Genomic DNA, 27547 nt, shown 5'->3' with positions numbered 1-27547 from the left:
TAAGCTTGAATTGCATTAGTTATTTACTATGACCGTTATGACCTACATTTATTTCTTGCACATGCTTAAAACTGAGTCCTGAATAAATAAACTCCCACATATACTTAAGGCTTTATCTAGGGCCGGCGCTAGATACCGCCTGGCGCAGTCTCTGCGAGTTCTAAATTCTGCTACAAAGCGCCTTCCTAAGTTCTAAATTTTCACTGCGCCTGATATGTCGCGAATTTTAATTATATTAATATGTGTTTTAAGTTTCAGTATTCTAGTTTTTTTTTTTATTTGTACTCATGTATATTTTAACCCGGTAAAAAAAAGTTTCTTAAGTTGTTAAAGTCTTATTTAACTGGTAGTTCTTGAAAGTGTAGTGTAACAAAGACAGAAAACGGTTGCAAGAGTCACCTGGTTTATTGGTTTATGGCCTTTTACTAATAATGGAGGCAGTAGGTATTGGGTCTTCACTTTTTACTAATGGCATTTGAAACGAAAATAGTTTTGCTTTCGCTTTGTTATAGTTGCAATTATGTTTACTTCAAGACGGTGGGAGTTGTTGTAAGCTTAGGTAACTGAATTCTCGTAAAGCTTAGTTTCTGCTTGTTAGTTGGGGGGTACACTTTAGTTCCCACGTTGTGTGTGTACAGATGTTTTGGACTCCATTGTCAGATTTTCTGGTGTTTGATTTGTCATGGGGGTGTAGTTTTTTCAGTTTCGATACAGTAAAATTCTGGCGTTGGTGCGATTTTAATTTTATGATTTTTTTGTTAGCCAATGAAATTTTTGGGGGGGCAGAGAAGAGAGTTTACTTCGGTTCTTGCACCATGTTAGTTGTCATTCTGATTCTGATTTTCGCGCTAAGAGAAAGAAAAAAGATAAAACAGTGGGGGCTTGACCCCTTGTAGGTCTTGCTCTTGCGAGCGACGTGAACCTGCGGGCTGAAATTATGATTGTAACGGAGTTTGATTTAAGTGAATTTTGAGCAGCCGCGATGTGAAAGAAAAAAAAAAGATCGAGGGGCGTTTTGCCCTGCTTTAGGCTTCCTAAGCAAGAGGGCTTGAGTTGCGTTTTTTCCTTTCTTGCTCTAGTGGATGCATTCTTTTCCGCGAGATGTTTAAAAGTTTTGTATGAGAAATGCAAGGAACATTTTCCTGCAAGATGTCTAGAGAAACGTGTGCTAGCTGCAAAGAGCATTTCACTGAGAACTGATTACTACTTTAGTGCGAGATGTATCAGCTGCAAAGAGCATTTGACTGAGAGCTGATTACTACTTTAGTGCGAGATATATAGCAATCTACCAATAAAATTTAGCACAGATTTTTCTTTCTTCACCCGAATCGCAGGTTTATCTCCAAGAGCCTTTGTTCGAGATATTCAGCATAAAATGTTGATTCGTCGCTTCGATGATGCAAGTGATCGTGCTAAAAACTTGTGTATATTCAGCTACCTGTTATTGAATTGAAATAAATATCTTTCTAAACTGGACTATTTTTTCCCACCTAATGGACAGATAAAGCGATTATTGGCTGTTTGAACAATTATTAGACTGTACTTTCCACTTATGATTTCTAATAATTTTAGACACTTCCGAAAGGGTTGTGACAGAAGGAAAAATGGGCTTGGCTCATTCCCCTGTGGATTAGACACTAAGGATCCTGCTACACGGAAAAATCGTCTTCCATCTGTGAGTGAAAAAATTTTAAGATTATTTTCTCTCTCCTCTTAGCTTTCCCAATGATGTGGTGGAACAGTTAATAGTGATCTATCTACCATGTATATATTGTCATTAATTATATAAATTAAATACAGTAGAAATCCAGAAATCCACAAAGCTTGGGACCAAAGGTTGTGCGGATTTTAGGATTTCAGGACAGAAAAGGTAAATCGTAATATTCAGACTAAAAATGCAAAATAAATAAGGCATATTAGATATATTTAATTTAATTATTATATACATTATTGCAATAACTTATAATATGCATTAAATTATAATTACATATATAAATTGATTATATTATTCATTGTATTACATATACACAGCATCGAGGTTTGCCAATTGTACCTCATGCAAAGACTTCCGGTGTTAGAATAACTGTTGCTGTAAAATTTCAACAGCTTTTCTTTATTTTTCCGTATATCATACACAATCGTATCGTAATTCCATACGATTCTGCTATAAATCGAGGAGCAGCACCTGTCTCCATGTTTTGCAGAATTTGCACTTTTTGCATTACCGTCAATGCAACATGTTTATGTTTTTCATACTGTCAATGCAACATGTTTACGTTTTTCAATGTTGCAAGCAGTAAAATCATGAGTGCGTTACTTATCTGTAATTGCATAAAAAAGGGCTGAAATTTAAAATATTCTTAATTTATCCACAAAATATCCAGATTAAAAAAAAAAGCAGCACTAAATAATCTTGTGAAATAACAAAGCTCAGAAAATACAACAACGTGAATCGTAAACTTGAAAGAAGAGTTGAGTGAATCGTCTGCTTTCTTACCTCGATGCAGATTAGCGGGGGAAAAACTTTTATCATGATGTCAATAATTTAGTATTTCCGTTATGACTCATTATTATGACGTCATTATTCGGTAAGTATTTTTTCTTCGATATTTCATACTCATTGGTTTCCAGAACCTATAAACTGAATGTTTATATTTTGAAAGGCAACGTGGATTTCAGGTAGGCGGATTTTCAGTATTTGACTGTATAGCTAGTTAGTAACAATGAGAAATGTTTTATAATTTTAAGTTAAGGCCAGTTTTAGAAGGATTAAAATTTGTTTCATCTACTGATTTGGAGTCAGAAAAGGTTAATTCCTAATTAATGAGAACCATTTATTCGGAGAATTAAAAATATGTTACACCTTCTTAATTTGCGAAAAAAAATGTTTTAATTATTGAAAGCTGTAATTTTGTGTGACATTATGTATTACTTTTCATAGTAAAATATGTGGTAGGATGACTGATCAGTTACCTAAATATTTACTACTAATATTATTATATTCAAGAATTTAATAAATGTGTTTGATTTAGAATTTTAATTGCACTTGTTTATTTTGTGTGTTAACTTACTTTGGTCTTTCATATCACTCCATTTGTTTGAGGCAGTAGGCTTTTAAGAAACGTGGAGCTTTAATTGAATTTGGATTACTGATTTTCCTTTTTCATAGGTTACTCACAACGAGAATCTAAAATTTAGCTTGTACTACCACTATACGATTGTTCGATATGATATATGAATGTTAAGATGATTATATTTTTAGTGAGTTTTTTGTCCGGCACCAAGGGTCAGTCAAAGTTAAAAGTTTAAAGATATCAAACAATTAATTTTCAGATATTCAACACCCCTAAACTTAGGATCCCAGTGCTTTGCCTAAATTTTAAAAAACTTCTCATTCCTTTATTTTATGGCTCGGTGCTTCCCCAAATTCCAAAAATTTTGTCTTCCCTAAATTCTGCCGTCCAGTGCGGCTATTTTCTGCATCCGCTTCTGGGTTTATGGTGATTAACATATCAGTTATTCTTAATTAAAATAGCACTAAATGTAATCTTTTGGCCTATGAATTTTATTAACAAAATGAATGAATGACACTTTTTGTTTGATGGACATCGAAACATGCTTTCGCTTTGTAGATCCTTTGGCAGCTCCAGAATTGGAAATTCTTTTTGACATAATCGAAAGTTCAAGCTTAATTTTTATAAAATTGCTCTAGCAGTATGCAAAAAAAAAAAAAAAAAAGCTGGGTCCAATTAGAAGATTAAGGAACAGTGCAATCTGCAATATTAAGTGAAATGCCTTAGAATCAGTAAATATAATTTTAACTTAGCTTATACTGTCCGTTATACATTAATCATGCTTGCTTAAACACATTACGCGCATGTGTAAAGCATATGTAGGAAGTTTCGATGTAGTAAAAATTTTGTAGAAAAACTTTTAAACTTAAAAATAAAAAGCGGAGATAATATATAAAGGCAATGCATTAAAAAAGATAAATAGCGCTAATAGCTGCTATTTAGCATATCAAATGTTGAATTATCTTAAATTCACTTAGTTCGAAAACAAGTTTTTCTAATACTTGCGCAATAGCTGCAAAGTAAGATAATAATTTATTTACTAAAGAAATTTTGATTATATTATCTCCTAATATAAATTTAGTACAAGTATCAAAAGAGAGGGAACCCATATGTAGGAAGTTTAAATACAGTAAAGTTTTGTAGTCTTTGCAGCTGAAGGTATTGAAATTGAAAAAGGTATTTATTGAGAATATCACAAACATACTTGAAGAAAAATATGTAATTTACTGTGCTCTTTATTTCATAAATTATGGTTTCATATTTTTAATTGGCTAATCTTTGGAATATGGTAACAGGTAGTTTAGTAAAATTTTGGTCAGGTGATAAAGGTTACTAGCTAGGACTTTAGCAGTGTACATGGATAAAGTCAAGTGTGGGTGCAATACCATTTTTGTGCAATTCTGGGATTTTTTTTTAAGTGAAAATAGGTCAACATGTACATGGATACCGTGTATGTGGAATTCTTAAAAATGCGGCAAGCAGTGGGCGATTCTGCACTTTCTCCCAATTTCGCACCTAATCTTTGTCATGATTAAGCACCTCTGTTCCATAAAAGTTCTAGCATAAGCGTAATTCGGCTAGCAGATTGATGGAAAAAATGTTGAGACAAAAAAAAAAAAAAAAAAACCCCATGCCTTTACTTCGTGAAAACAAAATGGTGTTAAAAAAAAAACTCATGCCTTTACTTCGTGAAAACAAAATGGTGTTAAAAAAAAAAAAAACTAGCAGGTTGCTGCACCAGGGTTGGTCGCCAAAAAATCGCCAAGTTACCATAATCCGAAGATTAACCTTTTAATTTTATAACTTCTGCATGCTGCCATCTTACCAGATTTAAACTGATGATCTATAATCCCGAAAAACCGATAATCCTGAATCGCCCGACGAGTCCGGATTAAAGACTTTTGACTGTGAACATTTGCATTATTTCGGGAAATTTTGAATCATGGGATGTCCTTACAAAACATCCCATGAGTGTGTTGTTAGGAAATACAATACCTGTTTCACTGTTTAGACAGTAGAATGGCTGAATGTAGTAAGATTAACCTGGGAGAAGTCGCACGGGGCACAGAGTCACCCCATGCGTCAAAAATCAACAATCCTAACCGGAAATATTTCATTTTAATGAATCATCCTTTTAGTATTCTCCTGTTTGACACTCTCCTTGGAATGTGTATTGTTATTTTTGCTTGTTTTTCTTTCTGCGAGAGAAGCAATCGTTTCTTGGAATCCATGAGGGAATGGGGTGACTGAGTCACCCCGTGCAACCGTTACTGCTTCGAAATTTTTCATTAGTAGAAGTTTAGCTTCGTGCTCTCGAGTGTTGCCGTTGTGGTTCTGTTGGATTATTTGATAGATAATGGTTTACAAACGTAAATTTACCGAACATAAAAAACAGATGGAACGTTTGAGAACTGTATTAGATGAAGTTGAGTCTTCTGAAGGAGAAATTGATCAAAATAGTAAAAATTAATCTGATAAAGAAATATACAGTTCTTACAACAGCGAAAGAGAATTTGAGCAGAATGATGAAGACAGCGGAAATCCTGATTTAGTAAAAAGTATTTTTATTAGCAAAAATAAGAGTTTGGCGGAATGGAAAACCAAATCAAAAAGTGAAAAAGGTCTTCTCAAATTATAATAACTCATTTAGCAGGATTAAAAGAAACTGCACGCAATATAAAGGAGCTTCTAGAAAGTTGAGAATTGTTTTTCAATGCTAAAATGATACAATTCATTGTAGAGTGTACAAATATTTATATTGGAAAAATATTACGACAAATGATGTGGAAATTAGAGCACTTTTTGGGCTTTTACATCTGTACGGCTTGCATAAATCGTCACATAAAAATACGCAAGATTTGTGGGCTACTGAAAATTGAAACAGGCATTGCAATTTTACGGAACACAATGTCATATAAAAGACTTAAATTTCTTCTCAGGTGTCTACGGTTAGACAATGTGACCAATCGTGAAGCTCGGAAAAAATTGGACAAACTGGCGGCTGCAAGAGAATTTTTTACCGATTTCAATGAAAATTGCCAAAAGATATACCTTATTGGTAAATATGTTACTATCAAAGAAAAATTAGAGAAATTTCGAGGGCGGTGTTCCTTTTGTCAATATATACCCAGCAACCCATCGAAGTATGGAATCAAAATATTTGCCTTAGTAGATTCAAAAACTTTCTGCAGCTATAACATGGAGATATACGCAAGACAACAGTCGGAAGGTCCCTTTAGATTTGAAAATTCTTCATTTGAAATTACAAAACGCCTGTGCACCCCTTTGTTTAGGCAGAAATGTAACAATGGATAATTGGTATACAAGTTATCCTCTAGCAAAAGAACTTTTGTCAAAGAAGTTAACTATTGTAGGAACCCTGAACAGAAACAAGGCTGAAATTCCCACCAAGTTCGTCCAAACAAAAACTAGGAACGGTTATTTATCTATATTTGGGTTCTAAAAGAATGCGACAATAGTATCATATGTGCCTAAAAAATCAAAATGTGTAGTTTTGTTATCTACAATGCATTGCGATGGTGCCATTGATAAAAGTGATGATACGAAGAAACCAGAAATAATTTACTTTCATAATGCAACAAAAGGTGGTGTAGATAAAGTTGATGAAATGTTATCGTTATATTCGACATCTCAAAAAACCAACAGATGGCCGATGTTCGCCTTTTACTGTGTTGAACGTCACTGCAATAAATACCCGAGTTCCTTTATTCCCAACAAAGACCCCTCCCTTACAATATGGAAATAGTAGAAAATTCCTAAAACATTTGGCTATATCTCTTATACAGCGCCTTACATAGAGATTACAAAACATACGTCAATGTTTCCTAAAGTGGTTCGTGAAAGCATCAATAATGCGACTTCTAGTGTATCAGAAGAACGCCCATCAAATAAACCAAAACTCGACAAAGGCCGACGTGCTATGTGTCCAAGATCCAAAGACAATAAAACTACAATTTCTTGCAAAATATGTGATAATTTTTCATGTAAAATTCATTCTTCCTATGTTTGCCAGAAGTGTATGTTAGCTTCTGACTCCTGATTAGGTATATACTTATTTTGAATGGTTTTTCTTAAATATTGAAATAGGTTTGGCTGATCTTTAGAATATGGTAACTGGTAATTTGCGACATTTTGGAGGCGATAAAGGTTACTTAAACGGAAAAGTACCGAAAATTGTTATTAGCAATGATTTAGTTTAAAGTAATTAGGATTGTAAGCTAATTTTTATTAATTTAATGTATGTGCTTATTTATATTTTAAGTAGTGTTTTTTAATTTAATTATATTTTAATTTAATGATCATGATTTTGAGAGTTATATATGTTTATAGTATTCTGGAATACGTTTGAGTAGAAGTAAATGTGCATGGAAAGAATTTAAGTATTTGACACTAAGTATTTGGAACCATTTTTAATGTTTGCATTAGAAATTGGTAGGTGAGGTTTATAATAGATAATTTAGAGGGAAAAGTTTTTGGATATTTTATACGTGCAAATGTTCATCCTTGGAAAGGGTATATACTTTTTCGCTACCAGGTTATTTCATATATGTTCTTTTTACCGAATTTAAAGATTCACAAAATTTTCATGCATTTTCGTGAAATTTTTCGAATTTATGAGAAAAAAGGGCTGATCTTTAGAATATGGTAACTGGTAGTTTGGCGACATTTTGGAGGCGATAAAGGTTACTTACTACCTGGGACTTTGGTAATAACGTGAGCAGTACTCAGTTCCGATTACGCATTATTTTGTGTGAGAGAAATGAGAGATCATGGGATATGTCATGTGATATTAATGGACGAATTACGGTTCTTTAATTAGAAAAGAGGGGAAATCGGGAAAAAATCTAGAAATTTTGTATTTGGCTTTATTCTGCGTTGTGTGAAACAGTGTTCGTTAATTGTTGGATCCCATCGCCCTAACTAAAGTGAATTCGAAATGGGTATTTAGTGGGATTGAAAAGGGTAGTAATAAGTGTTTCTTTAAGGTTGTGTGAGATAGAAGTAAAGATGTTTTATTAAGTTATTTATTTTACCTGGTACCTTGTTGTGAACTAACTATAAGTATGATTTTAAAGATCCTGAAACAGAAATAAGAAAAGTTTATCGGACACGTAAGATTCTGAAGAAGATTAGGTAAGTTAGTATTTTTAATTATTTGAGGATATTATTTTTATGCATTGTTCTAAATGTAAGGTGAAAGTAAAGTAATTTGGTATTATTGGGAAAATTGTTATTAGCAATGATTTAGTTTAAAGTAATTAGGATTGTAAGCTAATTTTTATTAATTTAATGTATGTGTAATTTTTATTAATTTAATGTATTTTAAGTAGTGTTTTTTAATTTAATTATATTTTAATTAAATGATAGTTATTTTGTGAATTTTATGTTTGTAGGAATTTGGTATACGTTTTAGTTGAAGTAAACGTGCATGGAAATAATTTAAATATTTGACACTAAGTATTTATAATGCTTGCAGTATGAATTCGTTGGTGACGTTTATAATATAACAGATGATTTAGCGGTAGAAGTTTTTGGATATTTTATTTATTTTATATGTGGAAATGTTCATATTTGGAAAGGGTGTATACTTTTTCGCAATCAGGTAATTTCATATATGTTCTTTTTACCGGGTTTAAAGATTCAGAAAATTGTCATGTATTTTCGTGAAATTTTTCTAATTTATGAGAAAAAAGCAGTGTACATGGATATAGTGAAGAGTGTGCGCAATGCCATTTTTGTGTAATTCTGGGATGTTTTTTTAAGTAAAAATAAGTTGATGTGTACATGGTTTATGTGTATGTGTTATTTTGAAAAACGCATAAGGAGTATGGCATTGTGAACTTTTTCCCAATTTTGCAGTGAACATTTGTCATGATTAAGCAGTTTTGTTAGATAAAATTTCTAGCATAAGTGTAATTCGGCTAGTAGATTGTTGGAAGAAGTGTTCAATAGATAAAAAGAAAAGAAACAGGTCTTTACTTCGTGAAGACAAAATGGCGGTGGGAAAAAAAAAATAGAGGGTTGCTGTAGGAGAGTTGGTCGCCAAATTTTCGCCAAAAAATCGCCAAGTTACCATAATGTAAAGATCAACCATAAGTTTTTTAAGTAAAGAAGTATAGTTTCTAAATGAAATATTGCAATTATTGTTTATAATCAAATGATTTCTATAAAATATATAACACATTTTCATAATGAAACTGCTTGGGGTGACGCTGTCACCCCGCGCAATCTCCAACGTCAGTGTTGGGTGTGCGCCTTCTGCCGGTTAATTTGAAGTTTCTGTACGATTTTGAACGAAAGGGGGAAAATGCATTTAGTGACTGGTGTGTAAATGAAGGCTTACTTAGTATCCATTTTCCGGACAGTCCGGAACTACGTACGATATTTTTTACTCTTATTTTTGTGAATTTATGTGGTGACGCCAGTATATGGATTCGAGTTCAGATAATTTTACGAAGTTTTTGGATGCTGTTAAGGAATTTTGTGTTCCACAGACTGAAGACAAAGGAATTTCAGGTTAACAGGTTTTTTTTCTTTTTTTTCATGTTATTTTATTGTTGGGTTTAAAATGTAGTTTATTAAGATTATGTATTTTTTGTCTGCTTCTACTTTAGAATTGGTGGAGAAAGTGCAGAATCGCCCACTGCTTGGCGCGTTTTTAAGAATTGCACATACAGTCAAAAGTCCTTAATCCGGACTCGCCGGAACTTCGGCGATTCCGGATTCTCGATTTTTCCAGATTATAGATCATCAGTTTAAATCTGGTAAGATGGCATGCAGAAATTATAAAATTAAAAATATGAAACCGTAATTTATGAAAAAAGAACAATTATGATCTAAAGGGTATCAAAATTTACAAAAAAGAAAGCTTAATATTTATTTGTTTACTTTATTAAACATTTCTTCCAATGTAAGTTGTTTAAGTTGCTTCGTTTTATGTGATAATACTTTCTCTTTAATTCTATAAACAGACATAAGAATACCGACTACTTTGTCAATCGAAATTTTTTCATTTTCAATAACCTCTGTGTCACTTTCTTCACTATCTCAAGCGAATTATAATGACGAGAAATTTGATTTAAATCATATGTATGCCCTCCCCCATACTGAATAAAAACTGAAATTGCATATAAAAATTAATACATACATACCACACAGGCAGTTATGAATAAGTAAATTAGTTTATATGTCACCATAACCCTTTTTCTTCTCACGAATGTTCTAAACAATAACACTTTTTAACACTTTCAACTTATTCCAGATAAAGAATAAGTGAAGGTAATATTTCAGTCTCAGATTTGTACTCACATTTTTACAGAACAACAGATTACACTAAAACATTTTTAACATTTAATTAGGAATCTACTTTCTCTCAAAAAACAAAAAATTACATAACATATGACACCTGGATATTATCGCAAGAGGGGGAAAATAAAATATTTTGATAGCTAAGAAATGCAATTTTATTTTTTATGTATACATCATAAACAACTCTTAAAAATTAAAATGAACAACAATAAAAATTTTTATACTTACAAGTTCAGGCTCCTTCTCATCTTCAATTTTCTTTTCTTTCTTATCTTTAACATCTTTTGGATCTTCAACGGGAACTTTTATGCGCTCCTTCATAATTACTTTAAATAGGTGTTTCTAAGCTATTAATTCTAAGGGTTTGGAATTACACAATCAAATATATTGTCAGCGAACACTATTGCTCTTTCCGCCTTACTGTAAATACACACAGTTCGGATTTCTGTTGAGTTGAGATGTATGCAAAGTAAAATGACAAAGCAAAATTCTGAAAAGTCCTTGCTTATTTTATCTCCGAAAGTAAAGAAATAAATATAAAACTTCACAAAATTGATTGGCAAGCTTTAGAAATTTTCAGCTTAATCCGAATGCTACAAAAATTGCAAAAATTTGTGCATGAGTACACTGGCACGGCATTTCCGCTATGCATATTTTTTTAATTAGACGTAATAACTGGCAAGAAATTGGCCTATTAGAAATTAAAATATAATATGTGTGGGTTATAGCATATGTAGACTTATATATGTGGAATTAAATCATAATAAGAATATAAGCCAGATTTACTATAAAATGAACCTCTGACAGTGTGAGGTATTAAAAGTAGGAAGAATAACTAGTGATTAGTGGGAATAGCTGGTAATTGTATTAATCGTTAAATTAGTGAAAATATTTAACAATTATAAAAATTTCAGACGTGATGACTTCCAAAGTATCTATATGAAAAACTATAAACCTTAGCTTTCATCGATAAAGTCTTATATGATAAAGAAACATCTTAACTCATTAGACAACTTTACAAGTAGGACAAATAAATTGGAGCTGCACTTCAAGGAGGTTAGAATAGATGAGTAAGCCTTCCCCGTATGTTCCCATGCAATGAAAATGAAGCCATGATACGTCACGATGCGTGACGTCACCACTGATATGTGTGAGTCGTCAGCCATGTTTTTGCGACCCTTTAGGGTTGCAATTTCGGTTGGGGGGCAATCTTTGGCTCTTTAGCCGTATTAGTTAAAACTTTAATTATTTAACATTTTAGAGGACCTTTTAGAGAATCTTAAGTTCCGATTTTTCGCACTCATATAGAGATGTGTGACTTCTCTCTCGTAGTTTTTTAAAATGACGAATTTCTCATGTGATTCATGATGCGTTTTTAAAACATTTTCACATATACTTCAAATTCATATATAAGTTACAAAAACTTTCTTGTCAACTTACTTCTGAATTTTCAGCTTATACTTTTACATACATGCATACAATATATGCATAATGTTAGACAACTCAAAATGTACTTTTTGACAAGAGATTTCCCACAGCTGTATTCTTAATTTCCATGAGGTTATAATGGGTTTGAAATCACGTTTTCATATTTATGTAACTACTTTTCTTTTATAATTCAAGGTAGTTTCATGTATTATATAAAAATTATAAGCCTTTCAATACAGTACTTGTATGATAATTCTTAATATCTTAACTATACCATTTCAGTACTGATGGAGTTAAGCATATTACTTTTATTTACATTACATGTTAAATTATTTAGAGAACATTAAAGCTGTGGCTACAAATTTGTATGAAGAAAACTTCAGTAATTTTTAAGTTTCTAAAGCTTTTCTGAATCAAAAGTTACTTTTCTAAAATTGTAAGCAAATTTTATATGATAAGTGGATAAATACATGCTGATGCTTTAATATATCTAGCAAGTTCGCATTTTAAACTTCTGAAAAATTTAATAGCTTGTCTGCATAATAATTCTTGTTTTTCATTTTTAATCTACTTCTTGTTTATCATTTTTAATATGCAGTTTGAAGTTTGCTCACATGGAATCGAATGTCTATTATTGCAACAATTTGGTTAAAAATGTTATTTTGTGTGCATATCCAGAAAAAGGTAGCTAAAAGCTTTATGATTTTAAATACTGATTTGAGATATACACCTTTAAATTTTGATGTTTTAGCAGAATGCTATAAAAACTATTTCAATGCTCTAATGGCTGTGGGAATCTATATTTTAAAAATGTATTTTTATATAAATTTAGCAATGTAAAAATTCCATATCAAAAATACTATTTTTGTTCTTTATTTAGCTAAAAAGAAAATTTTAAAAATTAATAAATACTTACATAAATAAATAAAAAATAAAAAGAATACCTTTCCACACAAAATTTAGACACTATTTACCGATACATTTGCTATTGAGAAAATACTTTATACAGTACATAGAAAAACTGGTAAATTTATGAATTAAACAAGGGGAAAAAACATACATAAAATTTAAAATTTTAATTTTATATTTGCTTTATATGAGTAGAGAATTTTATATTTGCTTTATACAAATAGTGAATATTTGTTAAATTCAAATTTCATTGCTTGAAGCAATGGCACAAGAAAATTATTAAAATTAATTTAATTTTACTATTTTCTCGTGAAACAATGTTGTTAATATATTATTACACATATCTGAATATTTAATGATAATTCAGTACTCTTCTGTTATCGGGATGGAAATCAAAAATGTATGTATACACACATACATATGCATGGTTCATATATACATACATTCAATATACATCCATATAGAGATTTCTGAATCCAGTCCCGATAACAGAAGAGTACCAATAATTCTATAATTAGTTAATATCCTTATTAATTAATTTGCATAAGTAAAAACAAAAGTATTATTTAACTTTAAATCTACATCTTTTGATAACAAACATATGCAAAATACTTGTACTTATAGTGAAAATAAAACAAAAATTGTTATTTTTCACTCTTTTTTTTCTAACACAGTGCAAGTCATTCCATTATAATCAAATTTTATTAAAACACAACTGGATTTTTTCCATTAAAGTCAACACCTTTATATAGAATATACATAAAGTCAACAGCTTTGTATAGAATGATATAATGCTAGACCTACTTTACCTGAAATTTTATTTATATGAATTTATGGGGAAATGCCAGAATAAATGAAAAAAAAAAAAAAAAAAAAAAAAAAAAAAATCTGAATAAATCTTAGCAGACACTGTTATGATAGTATTTTTGTTTTCAATAAAATGTTTTTAAGGTATACCATTTTAGTTCAGTTTTCCTCCCTATTAAAGGAGCTACCCTAAGAGACATATTTTATTTACATATATCTCATTAATATGTTAAAAATATAGCTTAAGTGAGTTTTATGAGCATACTGTAAGGAAGGGGAAAGCCTTAATTCAAAACCTGTTTTAAAGCAGTAAGTAAATAAATAAAATACATTGCTTTTATTAGCATCTCAAAAAATAGTGTTTTGGCTTCTAAAAACAAATCCTAAGCATCACATCATGATAGAGAATAATCTTACGTAAGAAGAAATATCTGATTAGGAATACATTCTTTATATTTATTTGATAAGATCAAAACATATATGCAACATCACATTATGAAAAATCCTACGAATCATTACAACACTGTAAGACATTGATTAGTAAGGTAAACATCAGTTGATCATTCTTTCACAGTAGCAATAAATTTTTCATTCAAATTCTTAAAAACATGCCAAAACAAATTTACGATTGGTGCTTAAGATTTAAGGTCACACAAAAGTAAATTTGATTTAGCAGAGCTTGATATCTTCCATAACATAAAAGTAACTGCTACATGATGGAAGTTTTTGTGAACAAAATACAAACATTTTATAAATACTTAACCTTAATGACTAACTTCAAATTAATCCAATAATGATGGAAACAATAACGTAATTGAGTACTGCAAATTTACTTTGTATGATATTTCTATGTAAAATCTGAAATTTATAATAGGTGAAGGACTTTACATTATTTAAACAATGAAGCCCCACTTCTGAAAGCGAGGACTTAGACAAGACATATAGGACATTAAAACATACATTACCATATTATTATATTACTCAAAATTATTACTTTCAATAATACTGTTCTTTTGCTTACTTAATGCATATTCCTATATATATATGTAAAATTTAAAATGAAGCAAAAAAGTTATTTTAGTTTAATCCTGATTTTAAACAAACCTCTGTGGACTTTGAAGGCAATCAAATACAGGTTTCTCTTTTTTAGGGGCAAATCCGAAGAAATGAGACCTGTGTCTGATAGGCCTCGAAATCAGTAATTTTAATCAAAAACTATATCAAATTGAGGTTGCTTTTATGCCTCATTTTAAATATGATTATTATAATAAAATACACATTTAATTATATATATATAACAGCAAAATTTAAACAGTATTATGAATTATTATCTATTAAAAATTTCAATTTTTAATCTATTCTTAAGCACTGAAATTAAAGCTTAATCATATAATGCTTGAATTTCAATATTTTGATTTATTTATAAAACAAATTAGTCCATTTTTAATATGAAACATTTTTTATGAAAACTATAAAACTTAAAAAAACATACATTTTAAAAACTGGATATCATTGAATGGTAGTTTGGTAAACCCAATGCCTTTTACATGCTGTGGGGTCAACAGTTGTGTTGGATTAGGCACATTAAACAAGGCTTTAGTTTTTTAAACCCATCTTTCCTAGAACATTCAAACTGGTTTTCTTCAAAATGCACCTTCAAATTTAACAAAAGCATGTATGAAGTTTAACATTAAAATCAAAAACACTAGTATTTAATTACAGTTGCATGTACTAAATGAATTTAATCACACTATTAAGAATGAAATTTTGTGAAAAATTTTAACTTTTATATGAAAATAGGACAAAATTAAGAATAAATAATTAAGTTTATGAAGCTTCCTGAAGGACACAGAATATATTTACCTCACTATACAGAATAACCTAAACAATTTATAATTTATGTTATACTTACCAATTTTTAAGACTGGCGCCAACTGATATATTTGGCGACAATACATCAGAATCAAAATACAGCATAGACCTTTAATACACTATTCGTACAGTAAAATTTAAATAAAAAAACGCCTATTATAATCCGGACCGAGACAAAGTTTACATGAAATATAGAATACAATTTTACAAACAGTATAAACTATTAGCAACAGTAAAAAACAGTATTGGTGATATTTTGCTGCACAAATGCACACACATTCCACAATTGATTTTATATTTGTAAAATCATTTCAGCGTCAATAAGTGACAGCTAAATGAAAGTACACATTTTGAAAAAAAATAATAAGGGAATTTTTCTCATATGCTATGAAAAAATACGAAGCTGCACTTACTTCACAAAAACACGCTCCTGCGACCGAAATCCATTGATCTCGACCAGAAAGAATTACTTCTTCGTCTTTTTTCATTTTTTGCTAAACAAAACATCCTAAAGTTATTTCTAGAATGATTTGACAATTTGGTGCAGCACATCTATCCATATTTCTCAAAATCGGGTCGAAACGATCAACAAAGCAATGCTGAACTAATAAAGAGTAGCAATAAAGTCAGAAAAATAGAAATACTAAAATACCTGTTTATGGCATTTACTTATGAAATTAGCTGCGTAGCAGCGGGAACGATTGACATCCTTCACTACATTCACCAATTTTATCTGGCTGAGCAGTTTTAATACAATTATAAACAAAGCTTTCGTCTTATCCGTACGCTACACGGCAGCCATGCTGGCTCATCAGTCGTGACGTCACGCTGTCGATCCTTCCTCGGCTTCAATTTTGTGACGTCATGCTTACTCCATCTGTTGTGAAATGAACTGAAGTAATAACCGGCGCGAGGCGCTGCTGCTTGTGACGTCAGCCTGCGTGCTGAGTTTTTCGAATGTTTTACGTGTGGACGAACGAAAGCTGAGCTCGGAAGAGTGATACTGTTTTGATGGAAATAAAGAATGATTTATTAAGAATTTTTTTGTCTTTATTCATAATGCACCCAGCCTCGGGTAGAGGCAGGCCCGCAACTGAACGAACTGTTTTAAATATATTTGATTTATATATTTTCTGTGTTCTTCGTAACATAGTGGTACCCTCGGTGGGACCGGGTGCTTTGAATTAGAATTTTCCGATTGAACTTTTGATATTGAATTTCGATTTTGAATATACTTTGAAGATGGATTTGATCGCTTTAAAGGCCCAAAGAAAAGGACTTAGAATTGCGTTTACGCAAACCTCAAGAAAAACCGAAAGTGAATTAACTAAAGAAGTAAGAGATTTGAAAATACTTTCGATTTTGAAGTGTCAACTTTGTGATAAATTCCAGAGACTTGACGTATGCCAGAGTGCTATATCGCAGCAAATTCTGCAGACTGAAGATGGAGAAAAATTATTTAGTGATGATTTTCAAGAAGCGGAGAATTATCGAGATAAGTTTCTAGAACAGTGTGCTCAAATAGATGCGGAAATACAAGCCTCTTCTCCTTCAAATAATTCCGAATCTAGGAAATTTAAATTGCCTAAAATTGAGCTTAAAAAATTCAGTGGTGAAGCTAAAGATTACCTGACTTTTTGGAGTCAGTTCCAGAAAATCCACGATGACAAAAGTATCGCCGATGAAGATAAAATGCAGTATTTATTGCAGGCCATGGAACCCAAATCGAAAGCAGAACGCCTAGTCCTTAGCTTCCCGGCAACGGCAGCTAATTATCCTAAAGCCATCGAACAACTAAAAGAGCGCTTTGGACGCGAAGATTTACTTGTGCAAATCTATGTGAGAGACTTGTTAAGCCTAGTGATGAAGAACGCTGTAACCGGAAGAGCAAAAACGGATCTACCCTCCCTGTATGATGAACTAGAAGGAAAATTGCGAGCGTTGGAAAGTTTGGGAAGAACCCAAGAAAAATATGGGGATTTTTTGACCCCCTTAGTGGAAAGTTGCTTACCAGAAGAAGTACTGATGGCATGGGAAAGAAGCAGAAATCACGACTCCATTGAAACTAAAGGGAATCGATCTTTGAAATATTTAATGAATTTCTTAAAACAGGAAGTTAAGGGGGAAGAGATGGTTCTCCTCGCAAGAACTGGTTTCGCTTCCCAACAGAACCATCGAAAGAAAGATTATAACCACGAACAGGTAAAGCAAAATGATCCCGTAACAGCATCAGCTCTAGTAAGTCTTGAGAATTCAGGTAAGAGTGTTCCGAACTGTAATTTTTGTGAAAAGAAACATTTTAGTGAAAAATGTTACTCTGCAAAAAAAATGACTTTAGCTGAAAAACAACAATTGTTGTTGAAAAAAGGTGCTTGTTTTTCTTGTCTGAAAAGAGCGAGTCATATTAGTAAATTTTGTCCTTTCAAAGGTAAGTTAAGTTGTTCTATTTGCAAAAGTTGTAATCATTTTGATGTAATGTGTAATCAAAAGCTAAAAAATAATGATCAGATAAATGTTTCAAAAGAGAGTTCTCTTTCTAACTGTAGCAGAAGCGAAACTGTATTTTTGCAAACGCTTTGCGTTCGAATTCGGTGTCAAGGTCGCGAGAAAATTATTCGCTGCATAATTGATAGTGGAAGCCAAAGTAGCTACGTTAGTGAAAATATGATGAGTCAGCTTAAAGCATCTCCACTTCGGGAGGAGACAGTTATACATGCACTGTTTGGGGGGGACGAAACGAAACCTAAACAACATGAAGTGTTTTCGGTCGAGGTCAGCAATTTAAAAGGAACATTCGCATGTAGTTTTGAGGCATTATCGGAAAAAAATATTTGCGGTTTTATTCCTAAGGTTAAGGATAAAGAGATTTTGAATGAATTAAAAGAAAAAGAAATCGAATTTTCGGATCCATTGCGAAAGGAAATTGAAAATAACCTTTTAATCGGAGCAGATGTTATAGGAAAGTTATTGACGGGAAATTCTATTGAATTACAGTCCGGGGTAACGGCTGTCGAAACGAAACTTGGGTGGACGGTATTTGGCAAACGAAATTCGGGTGAAAAGGATAATATTTTGAAAACATTTTCAATGCATGTCAGGAGAATTCCTCTGAATGAGTTATGGGAACTTGAAAAAATAGGAATATGCGCTCCAAACGAAACTGTTAAAATGAATGAAAGTTTTAATTTATCTGAATTTGAGAACAAAATGAAAATTCTTCCAAATGGAAGATATGAAGTAGAACTTCCGTGGAAATGTGATACGACACATTTAACCGATAATAAAGAATTATCCTGGAAAAGGTATCAAAAGATGATCTATAAACTCAGATGTAGTAAATTTTTCGATGATTATCAAAATGTGTTCAAAGAATGGGAAAGGTTGAATATTATTGAACGCGTACCAGAAAACGAATTGAATAATGAATGTCATTATTTGCCGCATAGGCCTGTAATCAAATTAGGAAGTGAAACCACGAAAATTCGTCCTGTTTTTGACGCTTCTGCATCTGAGAAAGGGAGACTCTCTTTGAACGAATGTTTGTGTAAAGGAATAAATCTTATTGAATTAATACCTGATATTATAGATCGTTTTAGAATGTATCCGATTGGTATTAGTGCCGATATTGAAAAGGCTTTTTTAATGTTATCCGTCGCATCTAAAGATAGAGATTTTCTCAGATTTTTTTTCCCATGCAATGAAGAGAAATTAATTTATAGGCATTGCAGAGTTGTGTTTGGAGTTTCTTCGAGCCCCTACTTGTTGAACGCATCTATAATGCATCTATTAGAAAACTGTCCACGTCAATATAGTGAAGTTGCTCAAAAATTGAAATCGTCATTTTATGTGGATAATTGTTTATCTAGTGTTTTTAGTATTGATGAACAGTTTATGTTTATTGAACATTCCAAATTAATCATGTCAAATGGATGTTTTAACTTGCGCGGTTTTGAAAGCAATGTGGCTGGTACAAATGTTGACAAACATTCAGGGGATACTTCCGTTTTGGGGGTAATTTGGAATTTGGATAATGATACGCTGAGGTGCTGCACAGACACAGATACATTGACCTGTGATACAAAAATCACAAAGAGGACAATTTTGGCAATTGTGCAGACAATTTTTGATCCTATTGGTTTAATAACGCCAACTACATTGCTTCCAAAACTGTTGTTGCAAAAATTGTGGAAAGTGAAAATTGCATGGGATGATGAATTGTCTCCGAATGATGTAAATATATTTTTGAACTGGTTTAAAGAACTTAATGTTTTGAAAGATGTTACTTTGCCTCGATACTTGTTTATCAATGACACGTCTGAACTACATGTATTTGTGGATGCTTGCAAGGGGGCGTATGCAGCGTGCGTCTTTGTTCGATCAATATTTAATTCTGAAGTAAAAATAAATCTCGTACGGGCGAAGTCTAGAGTATCGCCTTTGAAATCTTTAAGCATTCCTCGCTTAGAATTAATGGCCTGTTGTATAGGTTCTAGACTTGCAAATTCTATTATCAAAGCTCTCAGTTTGCCCGATTTAAAAGTTACCTTCTGGTCTGATTCAACCACTGCCCTTTGGTGGATAACAGAGCAAGGAAATTGGTCCGTTTTCGTCGAAAATAGGGTTAAAGAGATTCGAGAGTTGACGCGAGGTCATTCATGGAGACATATCCCAGGGAAACTAAATATTGCCGACTTGTTGTCGCGCGGATGTTTTGCGAAGCAAATGCTTCGGTCTAGATGGTGGGAAGGCCCCTTGTGGTTACGAGAAAGCCCTGAAAACTGGCCCACTGGTGAGATTATTTATTTGCATGAAGAAGTAGAATTGGAGAGGAAAAAGATAAAAAGAGTGAATATTGATCTATCAAAAGACGCACCCCCTTGGCATCGAATCAGTGTATCCAATTATGATAAAATGATTAGAGTATTTGCATGGATATTTAGATTTGTAAATAATTGTAAAGGTGGTTCTGAAAAGAATGGAAAGATTGAACTTTCACAGTATGAAATTGAAAATTCTGAGAAAAATTTAATTCGTTTGGTTCAAAATTATTATCTGACTGATAAGAAATCTTATAATTTTATTGAAACGCTCATTGATGATGATGGTATTCTAAGAGTTAAAACGAGAATACTAAATAGAGATGACTATGAATCTTTTCTGTATCCAATACTGTTACCAGAAAAATGTGATTTTACTAAGTTATTAATCAGAAATGTGCATAATAAGAACTGTCATGCTGGTCTTCAGATGATGCAATGCATATTAAGAAAGATTTTGGATAGTCAGAGCTAGAAAGGCCATTAAAAATGTCCTCTTTAACTGTATCGTTTGTAAAAGATTTAAAACTAAGGCCATGTCAAGCGAACCGACACCTCTGCCGCCAGACCGAGTTACGGATTGTGCGCCATTTGAAATCATAGGGATTGATTTGGCCGGACCGCTGTTTTTAAAAAATGGAGGAAAGGTGTGGATCGCGCTGTTCACCTGCGCTGTGTACCGTGCCATTCACCTTGAACTCGTAAATTCTCTTTCTACTGATGCGTTTCTCCTGGCGCTTCGACGATTTGTTGCTAGGCGCGGACGCCCTAGAATAATCTATAGTGATAACGGGACAAATTTTCGGGGTGCGTCTAATGATTTATCAAAACTAAATTGGACTAAAGTAGTAAAGGAAACGGGAACTGAAAGTATAATCTGGAAATTTATTCCACCTACTGCAGCTTGGTGGGGTGGCTGGTGGGAGAGGTTGGTTCGTACAGTAAAAGAATTGTTAAAACGTACTTTAGGTAAAACAGTGTTATCATCTGAAGAACTTTGTACTATTATTTGTGATTGTGAAACTATAATTAATTCTAGACCCTTAACTTATGTTTCTGAAGATCCGCAAGAATTAGTACCTCTGACACCCGCCATGTTTCTTATCGAGAACAGAAATTCCAATGTTGAAGATCTTGATGTATTAAATTCGTCAAGTCTTAATAAGAGATTAAAGTATAGAACTAAATTGTTAAATGATCTGAGACAACGATTTAGAAAAGAATACCTTAGTCAACTGGTTCAAAAGCATAATGAAAAGCGATCTCGGGAACCTGTTGTAGGAGAAATAGTACTGATGGGGGATGATAACAGAAAACGTTTATTTTGGCCTTTAGCCCGAATTACAGAATTGATCCCTGGACGTGATGGAAAGATTCGTACGGTTAAACTTAAGACCCGGCATGGAATAGTTATACGACCAATACAACGCATCTTTCCTCTGGAGATACAGTCCAATGATAGAAACATAATTCCTGATAAGAAACTGGGTGCAGAGGAATCTAATTCTAGTGCTGGGTGTACGTTAAAAAAGAGTATTGCACCTGATAAAATGGTGATGCAACAATATTCCTCCTCTGGACGACTTGTAAAAGTTCCAAAAAGACTTGATCTTTTAAATAATGTTTGTTATGAGTTTGAGACTCAACCTGAGTCTCAAGGGGGGGGGAGGATGTTGTGAAATGAACTGAAGTAATAACCGGCGCGAGGCGCTGCTGCTTGTGACGTCAGCCTGCGTGCTGAGTTTTTCGAATGTTTTACGTGTGGACGAACGAAAGCTGAGCTCGGAAGAGTGATACTGTTTTGATGGAAATAAAGAATGATTTATTAAGAATTTTTTTGTCTTTATTCATAATGCACCCAGCCTCGGGTAGAGGCAGGCCCGCAACTGAACGAACTGTTTTAAATATATTTGATTTATATATTTTCTGTGTTCTTCGTAACACCATCTATTCTAACCTCCTTGCTGCACTTTATGCTGCATTTCCTCCGACCACAACCCCATTGTATTTAAAATCCCCATTAATAAATACCTCCCCTCACTTTACAGAAGTATAGGAGTTACAAATTGGATCAAATACTCTGAAATTCTGAATAACTCCATACATAGTAACCCATGCATCAACAACAAAGAAGAAAGTCTCGAAATTTACCAACTGCACCAATTCTCCTTTAAAGAAAGCCACCAATACTTTTTATGCGAACAAGCCTTTCTTCCCCCTGCCTACCGATATAATAAATAAAGAGAAAAATCGGATCCGTAAAAGATGGCAAACCACCAGGGATCCACAACTCAAACACGAACTAAACTCTATGCAAAAAGAAATCAACAGAAGAATCAAGAACTTCAAAAACCAAAAATGGACCAATTTCCTAAATAACCTAGCTATAGAGGACAATTCCCTATTTGACATTTCCCGCAAATTCAAGAATCGTTATAAACCTGTTCCACCTATCCATGGACCTTGTGAGAAGAAGATAAAGCTAAATCTTTTGCGGACTATATGGAAGATACATTCACTATTAATTCAACTCCGTACGACAATAACCATATTCAACGGGTCAACCGGGTGGTCAATAACTTCTTTAATACCCCTGCTCCGTACAACTTCACTTTCCTGACTACCCCCAACGATCGTTGCCAACACCATCAGCGCCTTACAAACGAAGAAAGCCCCAGGCCACGATGGCATCTCGACCAAAGCACTGAAGCATCTTCTGATCAGCGTTCTTACCTGCCTAACTAAGATAATCAACAACATTATCAAATTCGCTCATTTTCCTAACTCATGGAAGCAAGCTATAATCAGTGCTTAAATTGCGCCGGAGCCCACCGGAGCCCGGCTCCGGTGCTTCTCAATTTTAAAGATAAATTACAATTTTAGCCGGAGCGCAGCGGAGCCCTAAATGAGATGAGCCCCGGTACTTCTCTTTATAAAACTGAACCACAATTTAAAAGGGGAAAATTTAGAATTCCTAACGTTTTAGTTTAACAACAAGCAGACCTTACAATACTCTATTTCTCTAGAAATACGAACTCATGAGAACATGAGACGCTCAAGTAAAGACCCCTCATTCACATGCAAAAAGCTTTCCCTTTAAGAAAAGCAATAAATTAGGGGGGGAGTTTGCTTAGGAATGCGTAAATTTCTCGCCATGCCATCGTATTTAGTGTATTATTATCGATGATTACAGTTAGTTATCCTCGCAGGAAGGAAAATTTGTGTTCTTAAATGTGCGTTAAGCGACAGTGAGTACAATAAGAGTGAAACACTGAGATAAACTGCTGAAGCACGTCCTATACATCGTCTTCCCACAGTATCCACTAATGAGGTGAGCGTAACCAGCAACTTTACATTCATCCTTAGGAGTCAGATTCAGGACTCATTTTACCCCTTACACACATCTGCATTATGGCTATAATTATATCAGCAGAGACTCGCGGTCAAAGAGAACGTTCTCTCTCACCAAGATTTCTCTCATTTTTTGCTTCCACCCACTTATACCCTCATTCTGTTTTGCCCTGGAATTTTCATCAGCTATAATTTAAGTATATTTAATTGGTTTGTGATGATAAAAGAACTCCCCCCCCTACGATTAGAGCTTAAATTGGGCCGGAGCCCACAGGGTCTCGGCTCCGGTGCTTCTTAGTTTCTGTAATAAATCATAATTCTAGCCGGAACGCACAGGAGCCCTGAATAAGAAGGCTGCGGCACTTCTTTTATGTAATTGAATAACAATTTCAATAGAAATTTTATCTTGAAAATTTTATTTAAACAATAAAATTATATTAAAAATCTCGTATTAAATTTCAATTTATCTCTTTACATTTTATTTAATTACTTTAATCTTTAATTATTTCAACAAATAATAATTAATTATCTATTAATTACCAATTAAATTATAATTAATTAATTATATAATAATTATTCGTTAAATAACAATTTATAACATTAATTAAATAACTATCAATTAATTTGATAATAATTAACTCTTTAATTTAAAAATTATTAATGAGTTTAATAGTCATTTTATTTATTTATTTACTCTTGTTCCTCTTTGCTGACAGTCTTCCATAGGGCTCCTCTACTTCTAATCTTAGAAATTAAGCCCTGGCTATAATAATTGTTTTTTCTAAACCACAACAAAATCCAACCTTCCCACAGAACTATCGCCCTGTCAGTTTACTTAGCCATCTGTCTAAAGTTACTGAGAAAATCCTACTTTTCCACATCCAAAAAATTCACCAGCACTTGCCACCAACTTCTTAGAGTTATCAACATTATTACTGAAGGCTACAACTACAAGCTTCCGACCGGTGCTATATTCCTCGATATCGCGAAAGCTTTTGACAGGGTAGGGCATTGAGGCCTTATTTACAAACTAATCACTCTCAATTTTCCAGATCATTTTATTCGCTTAATAGCCTCTTTTCTCAGCAACAGAACGTTCAGAATCAAAATCGGTACTGCTTACTCTACCACCAGAGTAATCAATGCTTGTGGCCCACAGGGGTCGGCACTTTCACTGTACCTTTTTAATATTTATACACAAGACATCCCTAAAGACCCTTCTGTTCATCTTGCATTCTTTGCCGATGACACCGCCATACTTACTAAAGCCTGCACAGTTATCGCGGTAAGAAACCATCTCCAAAACTATCTCATAAAACTGGAAAAATGGCTCACCCTTAGGAGGATTAAAATTAACACTGATAAAACTAAGGCAATAATTTTCCGTGAAGGAAACATGAAATACTACCCTCCACCCCCTGAAATATTTGACGAAGAAATAGACTGGATTAATGAAACCAAATACCTCGGAGTCACCCTTGACCAAAAAATTACCTTCAGAACCCACTTCCGGTCCGTAGTTCAAAAATTTAAAATCACCACAGCTACTATGCAACCTCTTCTTGGTAGAAAAAGCAACTTATCTACTACAAACAAATTAAATCTATATCGCTCCATACTTCGCCCAGCCCTCCTTTATGCAGCACCGATCTGGCGACATGCAGCTAAAACCAATATTAAACAATTACAAATTCTACGAGAAACTGTCAATGCTCCTTGGTATATTCCAAACATCTATATTCATAGAGACCTTCGAATCGAACTTATTCAAGAGTATATTAATTGATTAGCGGTCAACGTCTTTTATTCAGTACAAATCCACAGTAATAGCCTTATTAGCACTCTCAGACACTTCCCGCATCCCAGAGAAAAACATCGGTACCCATGTAACATCCTACCCACACAAGAATTACAACCTTGACTCATTCATGCTAAACTGACTCTGCGGTTTACCACCCGCGGCTACATCTTATAACGACACTGAACTTGCCACCCCCCTTTTTTTCGCCGCCGCTAGTGGGGACCTCACTCTCTTTTTCCGCCTCCCATACTTCCTTCCACCCTACTCTTTCTATATCCACCCGATCCTTATCAGAAGTCGAGTAAAAAGAAGTTTCTACATCTTGACACTCGAGAATAAAATATGATTTGTGTGTATGCTGCATTTATCGCACTGCTTTGAAACTTCATCTTTTAAAAGAATATATTTTCTTATTGAACTGATCACTGAGTGTACTTGCCAAAATTGGAAAATTAATTTTCAAGTTTTAAGATTTTAAATTTAAATGTTAAAGTTTTAAGATGACGTGATATATGGCATTGTGAAGCCGTTAAATTTCAGGCCCACTTTAGTTCCGGCTACTTTAGTTCTGGGGTGGACGTAGAGAACTCTGCGAAGCCACTGTCTAGGATCTGTATTTAGGCAGTCTTGGCCTTCGGTAGCCCCAACTATGTCTGGTAAGGAGAATCATTTGTTTGTTGGGCTACGAAGTGTAATTACTAATTTCGATATTCATCCATAGCTGGCACTAGTGAAGATGATGATCTTCCTATCTTCTCTGATCCCCCTCCGGGATGGACGTAGAGAACTCTGCGAAGCCACTGTCTAGGATCTGTACCTAGGCAGTCTCGGCCACGGAGGTATACAAATTACAAACCTTGTGGTTCTGGAGGCCCCGGAAATTTCACTTATTGGCCGGCCAATGCATCTGGCAGGTCCTAGAGCTGAGGGCTCTAGTAGTCCGAGGTGACGTTCCGGGTACGCTGGGTAATGTCCCTTTGCGACGGGAAGCTCGAACGACTGGTAGGTAGCAAATTGATGACTGGTGACGTCCTGGGGTCTGTTATTCCAGGTGCGTTGGCGTCGATCTCTTCGAGGTTCTGGACCAGGGTTTGAACCCCTGGGTCTAGTCAAAGCCGCCTGAAATAGAAGGCCTCCAAACCAAACTGTGACGTCACGCAAGTTGGAAAAACCGTTCGTCGCCATTCCATTGACCCACCATGTGCTTAGAATGCTTGGTCAAGCAGTCAGTACTATCTTCTACTGTGTGTTTGTGCTCTTCTGGTTCTCTCGGTTTGATTATCAACAACCTGATAATTTTCTCGGATTATTTTAGCAAAATATGGTGAATACATGCTGTATTCCGAATTGTAAGGGCAATTATCCAAATGGCCCAATTGTATCTGTTTTTAGTTTGTCAAAATGTCCTGAACTGAAGGAAAAGTGGTTAGCAAAGATACCGCAAGATTTTGAGCCATCACCTCACTCCAAGGTAAGTTTGAGTTTTATTAAAAATTTTTTTCTCTTTTATTTTACCTTTCAAAATATGATATTAGTCTTGAAATGATATTAAATTTTAAATAGTAATTTAATAAATAAAGAATTCCGATTTTATGATATAGCATTAATTATTTGGCATAACAAATTATTACTTATTCAAGATACTACAAGAATAATAAGTAATTTAAATTACTTTTTACTTATATTTGTTATTCTTAAAATAAATTATTTTCACTTAACTCAGTTTATGATAAATAACTGTATTAAAAAGAATGAAATCCATATTTGTAAATATATCTCTTGTCTTTAGTTATGACTATTTACACCGGCTCGAAAAATCTCATAATTTTATAATAAATAAATCATTGGTGTAATTTATATACTTTTAAATAAAAATTCAGAAAAGAGTGAAAGTTCAGATAATTTATCTCATAAAAAAGTATTTAGATTATTTATTCCTTAACTTTACATTGAAAATAAATACAACTAACCCTTAGCCTGTTAAGGGACCTTCAATTTATCAAGTCAAAAGATCTTCAGACAACTAATTTCTACACAATTACATAGGTCTCATTTTTTGTACTTTATTTGCTCTTAATCATGTTTTTTATGTGTGTACTAATATCACTTTCTGTAAAATGCAATATATAACTTCTACAACTTGCAACAATTTTCTAATA

At 33.4% G+C, this 27547-nt stretch overlaps 1 protein-coding gene and 1 long non-coding RNA gene across 2 annotated transcripts in view; both read right to left on the bottom strand.

Moving 5' to 3' along the window:
* Rpn1 (regulatory particle non-ATPase 1) overlaps positions 1-10846 on the bottom strand; it is an 81941-nt gene extending 71095 nt beyond the window's left edge. The window contains exon 1 of the mRNA XM_085825899.1: positions 10632-10846. Coding sequence (XP_085682025.1) covers positions 10632-10724 — 93 coding nt within the window. The 5' untranslated portion in view covers positions 10725-10846. The remainder of the gene's footprint in view (positions 1-10631) is intronic.
* A 4102-nt stretch (positions 10847-14948) lies between these two features.
* Positions 14949-15912, bottom strand: LOC146995209 (uncharacterized). The gene is made up of 2 exons (XR_015043723.1): positions 15833-15912; positions 14949-15201 (listed from the first exon to the last, which is right to left on the bottom strand). It is a non-coding gene; the product is annotated as an uncharacterized LOC146995209 (long non-coding RNA).
* Between the last annotated feature and the right edge of the window lie 11635 nt (positions 15913-27547).

This window comes from Stegodyphus dumicola, chromosome 10 (assembly GCF_044657685.1).
Source record: "Stegodyphus dumicola isolate Sdum_Otavi_A_Nest chromosome 10, ASM4465768v1".
Lineage (NCBI taxonomy): Eukaryota > Metazoa > Arthropoda > Arachnida > Araneae > Eresidae > Stegodyphus > Stegodyphus dumicola.
The sequence above is the reverse complement of the archived record's forward strand: the minus strand, read 5'-3'. Positions and strand labels throughout refer to the sequence as shown.